The sequence below is a fragment of the Barbus barbus genome (genome assembly GCF_936440315.1).
Source record: "Barbus barbus genome assembly, chromosome: 47".
Taxonomy (NCBI): Eukaryota; Metazoa; Chordata; class Actinopteri; order Cypriniformes; family Cyprinidae; genus Barbus; species Barbus barbus.
Window position 1 is genome coordinate 14,310,773 of NC_136725.1, and position 12,794 is coordinate 14,323,566.

The following is a 12,794-nucleotide window of genomic DNA, read 5'->3' on the forward strand; positions in this document are numbered from 1 at the left end:
AGACATACATATTGATTTGTTCAAACATAAGCTAGAGTTTTCAAACCAGTGATTAGGTAAGTATGAAATGAATGAATTAATAAATGAATGGAACTTTTGACTCTAGCAACTAAGAGTAGACTTAGATAATAGAGTAGATAATAATAATAATAATAGAATTTAAGACCTACACCTTAAGGGTGACAACAAACATTTGTGACAGCATGCCCCTGTAGTGGCAACATCTGCCGGTAGTAAATAACACATGATATGGGGTAAGTTGTCACAAAAACCTGCCATTATATAGTGTATTATATGCTTTTTAGCAAAATATAATAATTTAAACAACTCTAAAATGATGAAAAATGGACAGACAGACAGACGGACACAGATAGATAGATAGATAGATAGATAGATAGATAGATAGATAGATAGATAGATAGATAGATAGATGATATTGCTATTTTAGTGTTTAACCCCATCATATAAACCACATTTGACTTTTGACTCAAAAAACCTTATATTTCAGAGATAATTTGCCCAGCCTCTTTCAGCATTAGGCCTATATTGTCACTAAAGTACTTTAACACACATTTCACACTAAGCATTCGAAATGTAACTGGCAGCAAATCACATTCTACTGTATATACTACTAATTCTCACTTAAATGTGGCTTATTATCGACCATTGACTTATCTTATTAACTAATTTGAACATTCAAAGTTATTATTTTTAATGATACTAAGTGCGAGATGCTCCAATGCTGGAGAAGAAGGAAAACAAATCCCACCAAGAGTGTCAAAAAGTCCTATTTGTGGAGCGCAAGGTCGTCTCAGACATGACTGTGCTATGGTGCTTTGATGTATGGCAAGCCGTTTTGACTTTTATTCCTTCTCAGGATATGAATTCTTGATATCAACAATTCAATTTTTACTAGTTAAAATGTTAATTCTTGATATCAGGAATTAGATTTCTACTAGTAACAATGGCTATTTTTGATATCAGCAATTACATTTCCACTAGTAAAAATGCTAATTCTTGATATCAACAATTAAATAGTTGATATCTGTAATTGTATTTTCACTAGTTAAATGTCACCATAGGCTGCCATTCAAAATCAATTGTTGATATCAAGAATTAATTTCTTACTAGTTGAAATTCCAATTTCACATATCAGAAATACAATTCTTACTAGTAAAAATGTCTATTCTTGATATCAACAATTGAATTGTTGATATCAAGAATTAACATTTTAACTAGTAAAAATTTAATTGTTGATATCAAGAATTCATACCCTGAGAAGGAATAAAAGTCAAAGCGGCTTGCCATAGTCGATGCCCTTGTGCACTCAGCCAGTGAGCAGCGCTCAGATTCATGCGGTGATATGTTTTCATTGCGTCCGCTCTGACGTGAAGAGCGACAGAGCCCCGAGGGTCGTGCATGTAACTTCAGTTTCGTGGGAGAAAGCATTTTCCTGCGCCAGAGAAAACAGACGATAAGTGGAACTGGAGGTGCCCTTTCCCTGTTTGTTTTCTTCTCTATCACCGACTCGGAAAAACTACGGCAGTTCTGAAGCCACAGGCACGCTGGTGGACACATAAGGATTTTCTGATGAAAGTCAAGGTTGTCCGGCTCAAAGTCGAGGTTATCCAGCGAGGAAGATTTATTGCTTCTCACAGGAGTCCGGAGAGATTTTTAGTTCACGCGAACAGCCAACTTCTGTTTGAAAGCGCTTAAATATGCGTTTATACGAGAGAGGAATACGCGGTGATGATTAGTCATTTTAAGTTTAGTCATTTGTAACATAACATGTCTGAAATTAAAGTTTTAAACATCTAACGTTCGTATATTCAAATATCAACCAAATTTAGAAACGCGGGCTAGTGCTACCTTTTTGCTCCAAATCTGAGGAATGCTTCGACGCTCTTGTGGAAAGGATATGTTGGACAGTTTCATCAAATAAACGTCAGTTAGTCTTTTTTTTTTTTTTTTTTTACTAACTTCTCAAAAGTCCCAAAAGGAGATACCCAAGTACTGGAATTGTACGATTTGAACTATTTCTGACGTTATTTCATCCAGCGATTGACTGTTGGAAATGAACCTGAGGTTTGAAAAAGACGTCCGTTAAACATCCGTTGGATTTGTGGGCGAACATCACCGGGTTCTGGGATCGTAACAGCGCGCTGGGAGTTCGAATGGGATCTATCATGATTTTACTGAATATTCTGAGCGTCCTGTTTTTATCGGGTAAGTGATGAATCGAGTGTTTCATAAATGATACGAGAGACAAAAAGTAATAATCCATGAGGATGAAAGAGTGACAATCATTCGTCATATTGAGAGAGTGTGGTTTAACTGCCTGCGTAAAGTAGACATTTGACGGTCAACTAGACAGTTTACAGAATGAACTCACTCTTTCATACTGGTAGCCCTCCATACTTCAGTAGTCTCATCTCTCAGTCAGAAAAAGATCATGATTAAACAAACTGTGTAATATTACAGAAGCTAGGTTTACGTTGCAATTCAATGCTTGTTATTTTACGATGCAGTAACCCTTTGCCAACTAGAAGTGGATTGCTCGTCATTTAGAAGAACGTCTCCGTTACGTGAGACCAGTGTCAAAACTTAATCGAAGAATAGAGTGAAAATGTTGTGAAACTTAAAAATAAATAAATAAAGAAAAACTAGCTTTTCGAGACGCTGAAATTAAACATTTCCGAGTTTAAAAACATATTTGAGTTTTGGCTTCGGTAATACAATCCCCCCCCCCCCCCCCCCCCCCCCCCATACATACAAAGTACATAAATCATTTTAAGTGTTCGAAAAAGGCGATCCCAAAATTCAGAGAAACTGCATTCCTCTCAAGTAACCATAGCAACAATACAACTTCTTCACTTTCAGTTTGGATTGGTGTCCTATCAAACGCTATACTGGCGAAATATAAATACGTAAATATTATTACATATAATTTGATTAAATAAACACATCTCAAATATATCACCAAAATAGCAATTAACATCAAAAAACATCAAAAGACAGATTTGACGATACGGCCTCAAGACGAATCTCAACAGATTGTAGCATCATTAGTTGCAATTAGTTACTTATGCTTAAAATAGGCCTGCGTAAATATATGCCTTGCAGTCGGTCATGTAGCTAAATTAAGCCTATCATGTGGGATGCGCAGACAGTTGTAAATTATCCAAATGCATTACCATTATTTATTAAGTGTTCCTTTAACATGTGACCTGTGAAAGTGAAGCTCTGGTTAATTAAAAGAAAACGTTTTTACGTGCTAAATACATAATGACACTTTTAAGCGCTTATTAACGTTCTGTTTAGTGTTTTGGGAAATATAGAACAACTGAGATGAACTGTCCATGGTGCTGAAAACTCGCGAAAACCTACTTATAATAAAATAACTCATACAGGTTTGTTTGTTTTTTAAACATCCACGTGTTTATGTTATACCATAATTGTATAGACACACATTTTAAATGTTTTACTTTAAAGTTTTCTTCATAATGTGTTTGATATGACAGTAATGTTGAGTAATTCAATTCACTGTCATCTGGTGCAGTTTCTTTCCCCACCGACAGGAGTCGCTGTCATTATGGTTTTATGATTTCTGCTGTATCACTGTGGGAAAAAAAATGGTACCTTAGGACAATCTTGGGACTCTACAAATACAAAATGGATATTTATTGGATGTGTTCTTTTCTAAATTAAGTCATATTACAAACAACTAAATAAAAACTTCATTCACACCACCTCTTACCTGGTCTGATGATGCCCATGCCCTTCCCACAGATGAGGTGGTACTTTCCATGGCCAGCCATTCTGCCTTGTCTAGGCTGGGAACTCATGGTTGGAGAGCCCCCATGGACTGCCTGAAGGCCAGTGAGGTGTGCAACCAAAACTCACAGTGCAGCTCACGCTTCCGCATCATGCGCCAGTGCTTGGTAGGTCGTGACAGGACTACCATGCTGGCCAACAGGGAGTGTCAGGCCGCCCTTGAGGTGCTGCAGGACAGCCCCCTGTACGACTGCCGCTGCAAGAGGGGCATGAAGAGGGAGCTCCAATGTCTGCAGAGCTACTGGAGTATTCATATGGGTCTCAATGAAGGTAAGAATGTGTTTTTGATCTTAAAGTGTTTTTCTGTCCCATCTTATATGCCAGCCATTTTTGAAGGATGATTTCTGTGAAAAGTGTAAAAACTGTGGTAGTGTTTGTTTAGGAATCTTGCTCAGCTCCAAACAATTGCTTGACCAGTGGTATGAGTATGGAGAGGGACTATCTGTTTGGTGAACAGTGTGACACACTTTGCCTATAAAGTGACTGGTCATGCAAAAATGAGCATTTGTTCTTCATGTACATCATGTACACATGTGTTGCCAGATTGAGGACCTGCAACAGGAACAAGCACAATTAACCAAGATGTTGATGAGTTGATTTATCCTTGTTGTAATGTGCCTCTGATCATAGAGCTTTTTGGATGGTTGCCACAGCCTTTCAGGTAGGGGCAGAATCTGCAATCTCTGACACAGTTCGTTTGCTGGATTCCATGGCTGCAATATGCTATGTTTTCCAACAGCTGGCAACCCAGGGTGTTGAAATACTATTGGGTAAATTAACAGTGGGCAGAATCCACCAGACCAAAACAAAAGCAGACATTCTGAAATTGAATGCATATTTCGAAGTAGAATAACTCGCTGTAGCATTATTTTTTTTGAGAAACAAGTATGCGAACTGAGCATGTTTCCTAAATATCTGCAAACATATTATGGCATATTTATTTGCTTTAGTAAAGTCAATTTAAAATTTAAAGTCTATTCAAATTATGATACAACAACTTTATCTAAAACTATATATAAAAAATGTTTGAAATAAATAAAAATCTAAATAATGCTTCAATAATATAAAATACAAATTTTAAACAAAAATATTTAAGATGCACTAAAACTACTAACTGGAAATAAATTAAAAAAATAATATGGAAATAAAATGAAACAGTGATAGTTAAATAAAAAGACTAATAAAATGACTGAAAATTTAAATAAAAATAGAATTAAAACTGAAAAAAATATGATATTTTTAAAAAATATTTTTGTCTATACAATGAAAGTCAAAAGGGGCCAAAACAACAACTGCATTCCACTGACTTTCACGTATGGACATTTTTCAAAATCTCTTGTGTGTTCAGCAGAAGAAAGTCAGTCAGGTCAAGTCATTCCCACAACTTTCTAATTTGTTCCTTCATTTTAATTAAATTGTGGCCACAAATAAAGAATTTGTTCCCTTGTAATTCTTTAAAATAAAACAAGGGTATGTGGTAATAAAACAAGTGAACAAGTTCTTAATTTCTGGCCTCAATAAATATGTTTTTATCTTCATGTCATGTCCGGGGCTCTGTAGAAATGACAGGCTATTTCATTTTAGTGTGAAGTGTTCCTTTCAGTGATATTTGAAATATTGTGCATCAAAATGGTCCTAGTGGAACCTTGCAGACAAATGACTGCGAGTTGCTTTTCCAAGTGCTGCATAATAGATGATTTGTTTTTACTTGACACAAGGGAGATTTGTAGCATAGATTTAGGGCGGCGTCGATGTGCGAAGCAGACAATTAACCAGATTGCAGAGAAAGTCAACGCATACTTGCTCTCTTTACAGTCAGTCCATTACAGAAGCGTTGAGACTTCTGAAATGGCAGTTAGCATTTGCCTTTGGGAGTGTAGGGGAATCATTATAGGATTTAAGCAGTGCAAATCGGCCTGAATTATAACCCATCTGCTTTGGCAGTTGCTGCGGGAGCCACAACAAATAGGGTCCTATTGATGCGAGTAATCAGAGAGCCTTTTAAAGCAACTGCCCCTCTCAAGTCTGGCATTTCAATGAGGCATTGTGGACTGCTGGGCCTGCTTACTGCCTGCTGAGGTAGGGGGAAAAAATAAAAAAATCACACAGCTTCCTTTCATCAGAAGCTGTGTACAACCAGATTAGGTACTGCAGAAAGTTAATGCCATGCAAATGTGCCACATTCCAGCCCTCACGTTAGAAGAAACAGAGAATAATAAGTGATGCAACAGACATGTTGGCACAGATGAAGGCTTTCATACAAAGCATTAACAATTAGCAAAAACTTGTTTGGGTGTTCTAGAAGTTAAGAAGCAACTTGTACTTATATATGAACTTTGCCTTCAGTATCCAAACAAACAATTTGTTCTTTGAGCGTTTCTCCATTGAAAATAGTTGGACCCAGTTTTGTGTCCTACTTTGGACAGCTCCAGTCCTCATTATGATGTTTTTCTTGTGACTTTGCTCTTCAATCCACTACAGCCATTTCACTGGCTTCAGAAAAATACAGATTGCTCCCAAGCGACGGGACCGTGCAGCAATGATTGCACCTTGACAGAACTCTATCAAATCCACTGACGCTACACAATTGGCCCAACGAACACTCAATAATCAGTCAAACTAAGAGTGGCCCCATCAAAGGTTCATCTTTCTGCCATTCAGTTTGAATGGAATGGATTTTCTATTTCTAAAGAAACAGGTCCCCATAAAACAAAACAAAACAAAACAGGTCCAATCTTGGTCAAACTGAGTTAGGATGTAGAAAAAAATAAAGAGAAACATGGGAACGGCATTGGAGTGAGAAGGCGCTGAAGTTGCCACAAGCTCAGAGGTTTGAGGTTTTGCCAAAGCAAGCAGGAAGCTGGAGTTGTCCCTCATCGCAGTGCTGAAACAACTCAGCGCTCTGTTGGAGCATAACCCCTTCGCCTCGATCGCTCCCTCTTGCTGATTCCAAGCCCTCGCAGCGTGGGCAATATTCATTCTGATCCATAACACAGACAGGCATGTTGTGGCATTCAGAAAATCACCAACAGACACTGCCAACTAGGATGTCTGGGACGTCTGCTCCAGATTTAGAAACAGGCCTAGTTGTGATTTGCAATTTACATGAAGCTCCGTCTCCACTAAAACCTTCCATTGACCGGGATTTACGGTCAATGGAAGTCGTGGCCTAATGGTTAGAGAGTCTTGGGTGCCATCAGAATGAGCTTCTAATAAAAACATCACAATGTTCCACAAGTAATTGCTTCCTGATAAAACATGAGTTCTTAACCATAATAGTACTTGAAGTGAAAAAAAAATCATCTTGTCTAAATCAGGAGAGAAATATGCACAAATTGAGCACTGCTTAAACAGTCATAAACAAATATGTCGGTGGATTTTGATGTGAGAGGATAACAGGGTATGAACATTGCATCCAATTGATGGACTGGAGTGGTGTGGATTACTTGTAGATTATTGTGATGTGTTTATCAGCTGTTTGGACTCTCATTCTGATGGCACCCATTCACTGCAGAGGATCGACTGGTGAGCAAGTGATGCAATGCTAAGTTTCTCGTAATCTGTTCCCATGAAGAAACAAACTAAGCTAAGCAGAAGGGTGATTTTTGGCTTTTTTTGTGAGCTATTCCTTTAAGCAAGAAGCTCAAAACATTATGTTAAATGAGCTGTGGTGTCATGGTGACCCTAAAACTAACATTTTGATTTGTTATTGCAGATAACAAACTAAATATTTGGTATTCGTATTTGCTACAGTACATTTTAGCTGGATGGCTTGTTTGCACTGTCAATAGTGGAACACTAATGAATACATTAATAAGAAACATTTAAGTGATTATTTCAAAGCGTAATGATTAGTTTGTGCTAATGGAAAGTTAATGGCTGTTATAATTATTGTAAATGATTTGATAATTAAGCATATTTGTTATTTGTATGGGAAAAGCGCTGCACTTCTGCACTGCACTCTTTTAATATAATCTGGAAAAATGTCTTTTGCATTTATTACTGTAGGAAGCTATTTGTGTCTCATAAAACATTACTTTTGCTGGTGTAACCTAATGTAAAAATAATAATGTATTAATAAAACTGTTAATCTTGACATTACCACATGAAACGGGATATATACATACTGTATTTGTGTTTGTACACCATTAAATCTAGATTACCATTCAATTATGAGGTGCAGTAATATTTTTTTTTCTTTGAAAGAATACTTTTATGCAGCAAGGATTCATTAAACTGATCAAATTTAATTTCCATAAATACTGTTCTTTTGAACTTTCTATTCATCAAAGAATCCTGAAAAAAACGTGTCATGTCTCCACAAAAATATTAAGCAGCACAACTCTTTTCAACATTATAATAAATGTTTCTTGAGCAGCAAATCAGCATATTTGCATCACACGAATAAATTCCATTCTAAAATATATTAAAACAAAGCAAAAGTTATTTTAAATTGCAAAAAAAGAAAAATCACAATATTACTGTTTTTACTATATTTTTTTCATCAAATATATGCAGCCTTGGTGAGCATAAGAACCTTCTTAATGACATCTTTCTGGCCCTAAACTTTTGAGCGTATTTACTGAACCCAACAAATGTAAAATGTTCTAATGGAACATCATAGTTTCTAGCAGAATAAGAAGAATGCTGTGTAAAATATATATAGAGCATGAAATGTAATCTACACTAAACCTAGTGATTTCCCTCTCCAGCTTCATTTTGACAATTTTAATAGCACATTTTTGATAGCATGTAGATGGCTTGTATCTTTGTCATTGAACACTGGGGGCAATTATGTAATTACAGTCAAATCTGTGGCCTATGACCTTAGCTAGAGCCTATGCAAATTTGTATTATAGCCGTCCATGTTAATTAGGACATTATACTAGAGTTTAAATAAGAAGGCTTTAGACGTTAAATAAAGCAACTAAGAATGTCCTCTGACATAACTAGGCCTGCAACTACTTCTGTAATGCAAAACTCGAAATTACACTAAATACAAGCCAGCACAAGCACATGAGCAGACTGCTGTGGTCAAAATGTGTAAATTGATAAGAAAACACAATCAAACAACCATCTTTTAAAGTATAAACAGATATTATAATCAATGATAGTGAGGTTAGTAATTTTCTAAATGAAGAAAAGCTCAACAGCTGTTCATTGTTACATTTGTGCCAAATAATTTGACAGTGCGTTGACACTGTTATCGCTTTTATAGCTCAGAAATACAGCAGTTTATGAGCTAAAAAAGTACCTGTTATCAATGCACCGATGTATAAAATAATAATAAAGTTTCATGGTGTTATTTAACGGACAGCATCAATGATCCAATCAAATCCTGACTGATCTCATCTTATATTTTTTCCCCATTTCTTCACTGAAGTAAATGTATTCCTGTTAACTAAATATACAGTCCCACATGCACTCTGCATTCATAAGTATTTCAGTACATAATTATATTAGTTATAAAAATATTGACATTTTGTCATAAACTCAAATTTTAGCAACATTCTCTGTGAATGTAATCATACCCATCACAAATGATCTAGCCCATCACAGCAGTCAATGAGTCAGAAAATAAATATATAAAATAACAGCCCATCATTATGAGTTTACCAGCTTTACTTATGCCAGTTTGGTACTAATTACATTCCTACAGCTTATCAGAAGATTAGTATTAACCAAGCAATGTTTTATGAGCTAAATTGATTGAAGATACTTAGCAAAGTACACCAGATAGTCCAGGATTTCAGCACAATGGAGGTGCAGGTTTTTAAACAGCATGCTTAATCAAATATCAGTGTAGTCCACCCTTTCTCAGAACTTTAATTAAACAAGCATGTAGATATGAGGATGGGAAAAGGGCAGAATTCATTAGCTATTGTGCACCTGACAAATTGTGAAGCAAAACTGGGCCTTCGCTGCCAAATCATTTGGTATTTGTGGATTAATGAATCTGCTTAGACTCCACAACAGATTTACTTTGTTCCGTCGAGGCAATGTATCAGGCAGTTGTTCTTTGTTTGCTAATTGCATCCTTTGATTCCCACCAGGCACAACATGGGGGAAACGTAAGCCCTACCTCCTCCTGAAAATAAGATAATAACTGTCTCCAGACTCTTCGGAGATATTTTCATAATAAATCTTACCGTAATTAACCATTTCTCAACTAGCCCAACCTTCAGCATCTTACTTTGCATTGAATATTCAATTACTCAACCCCATGCAAAATTTAATAAAAATAAAAAAATTAATTAACTTTAAATGGCATTTAGGTCAATTGGTGTGACCCTCATTACTTATAATCCATCAAAACTAAGAAAACAATAGGCCATTGTTGACCAAATGGCATTAATGATTTTTTTTTGCATACTTTTTACATGTAGATTGTATGTATTAGTCTATCTCTCTACACAAGAACATCTTTAGATACATGTATTTTGAGGTTCATAATATATTATTATTATTATTATTATTTTAATTATTATTGTTGATAATACAATAATATATTAATATAATATGATATCATTTTAATTTTAAATAATTATACATGTAACTAAATGTGTATATGTAACTGTTATATTTGTACTATATTTGTACTATTACATAGAATACATACCTATAATACAACCATTTAATATATTTAAAATAAAAAAAATCTTTCTGTACTGTATATGTCACAGTCATTATCTGTTTCATTTAAGTTTTATGTCTTCATCATCCTGCCTAGTTTGTTTCCATGGTTTTTGATTAATTAGTTCCACACCTGTTTTCTGTTCCTCCCTGATCATGTTTGGTATTTAAAGCCTGTATTCTCTTATGTTCCTTTGTCTGCTATGGTTTTGGATTTGTGTTTGGTTGTGCCACTTTCCTCCTGTGTATTACTAAAAGATTATTATTTGAAGATACTCCCTTCGTGGTGTGCTTTTATAGCACACCAGCATGTAACAGAATAGCAGACCCTCAAATTAGTAATTTAGCTGCGTTTTTCTTTCTGTTTATTTTAATTTTTCTCGGTCCTCTCCCGGAATGGAGTTCGCAGCCGTCCAACTGTGCCTGGAGAAGATGGACCGTTCGCTGGAGGACCATACTAGGGACTTTCTCGATCTGGCGTGCCTTACCCACTTCCTGGACCGCTCGCTCTGTACTTTCTACATCACGAGGCACGCCTGCCAGAGAACGGTCCCAAGGAGAATTTCGCCGCTTGTGTGGAGTGGGTGCTGGAGAATAATGGACTGTTTTTCTACGTCTGCCCTGCCGAGGACAGCTCCAGCCCCACTCTCGATCCAGAGCCCAGCCAGCCCTCACCATCTCGCTGCACGGAGTGTTCGCCAGAGCCCGCCGAAAGCCCGAGCCGGCCGCGATTACAGCGCCAACACCATTTAAAGTGACAGAGCCTCTCATTGCCCTGGAGCCAGGACTCAGGAACGCGACTGACCAGGTGTGTGAGCCAGCAACACCGTTCCACCCAGTACTCCTTCCTCAGCCAGCTCCTCAATGAAAGCATCAAGGAGGTTCCCTTCCAGCCTCCCACTCCCTCCTCCTCTGTATCAGCCAGCCAGTCCATCAGCCCTGTCTCAGTTGCCTCAGGAAGGCCCCTCAGCTCATCCTCAGCATGCCATGTCCTGTGGGTCGGTTGCGCTTCAGGACTTCCTGTTACCAGCTACCTTGGGGTTGGAGGATCCCCAGTCTCCGCCTCCAGCCTTCGAGACCCGGACTCCACCTCGGCCCTCCGACCCATCGGCTCCACCTTGGCTCTTGGCTCCCTCGTCTCCATCGTGGCACCTCATTCCGCCAGCTCCACTGGGCTCCCTCGTCCCTCCGGCTCCGCCTTGGTCAGTCGTCCACCTGCCTACTCCACAGACTCCACTCATCAAGCTCTGTCTCATCCCTCCGTCCCTCTGGCTCCGTTGGGCTCCTCCCTCCCTCCGGCTCCATCTTCATCCTCTGTCACTCCGGCTCCGCCGCATCATTCCGGATCCCCACCTACGCCTCATTCGCCTGAGCCGCTGGCTCCGCCTAGGCCCTCTGAATGCTCGATCCAGGCTCTGCAGCTGCTCTGCTCCATCCTGGTCATCTCCGTCAGTCGGCCCCCTGGTGTCGGCGGTCCCATCTCCACCATGGCTCCTCCCGCCGTCGACTCCACCGTGGGCCGCCATCCTAGCTGGCCTCTGGATTGCCACCTGGATTGCCACCAATAATCTGAAAGATTATTATTTGAAGATACTCCCTTCGTCGTGTGCTTTTATAGCACACCAGCACGTATCTATCTATCTATCTATATATATATATATATATATATATATTGTGACGAGTCGGCTGTGTGTCGACGAGTGGGTGTGTGAGAGAGGAGGGGCGCTGAAACAGCCGGGGCTGGCGGCGTGTGATGAGGCGCACCTGATGTGAATAGAGCCTCATCACCGCCGCCGTTTAAATGCCGAGCGCACCTCTCCTCGGGAGACCCGGTCTCTTCCCCGTGCATGCACGCTGGTGTCCTCGTGGGTCCAGGAAGGGCGCGTCGAGAAGGGAGACTGCCGCACCCGTTACGGCTGACGGGCCAGGATGCCGGGCCGTTTAAGAAGCTCCAGGGGCCAAGGAGTAGGACGAAGCCGCTGGAAGAAGCCGCCGCCACTCGCTCCCAGACCCGAGAGGGGAGCACGTGCGGCCACCGGACTCCGCACCTTCCCTGGACCCTTCCTTTCTGAACACTGCCTTCCTTCACAAGCTCCACAGCTCGACGAGGATACCAGATCCCCTGTTTATTTTGGACACTTTCCCCCCTTTTTGGACACTATTTTGATTATTATTGTTTAATATAAACCTCTCCGAGGCCTGACGCCACGCCCACTCTGTCTGTCATTTGCTCCTCCCGCCACAATATATATATATATATATATATAAATTATATACATACGTGTGTGTGTGTATTAATGTGCTGTCAAGCGATTAATCACATCCAA

At 39.0% G+C, this 12,794-nt stretch overlaps 1 protein-coding gene across 1 annotated transcript in view; it reads left to right on the forward strand.

Annotated features, from left to right (window-relative positions):
• The first annotated feature begins 1,374 nt into the window (after positions 1-1,374).
• Positions 1,375-12,794, forward strand: part of LOC306865896 (GDNF family receptor alpha-2-like) — a 53,895-nt gene continuing 42,475 nt past the window's right edge. The window contains exons 1-2 of the mRNA XM_079410722.1: positions 1,375-2,226; positions 3,790-4,104. Coding sequence (XP_079266848.1) covers positions 2,175-2,226; positions 3,790-4,104 — 367 coding nt within the window. The 5' untranslated portion in view covers positions 1,375-2,174. The remainder of the gene's footprint in view (positions 2,227-3,789; positions 4,105-12,794) is intronic.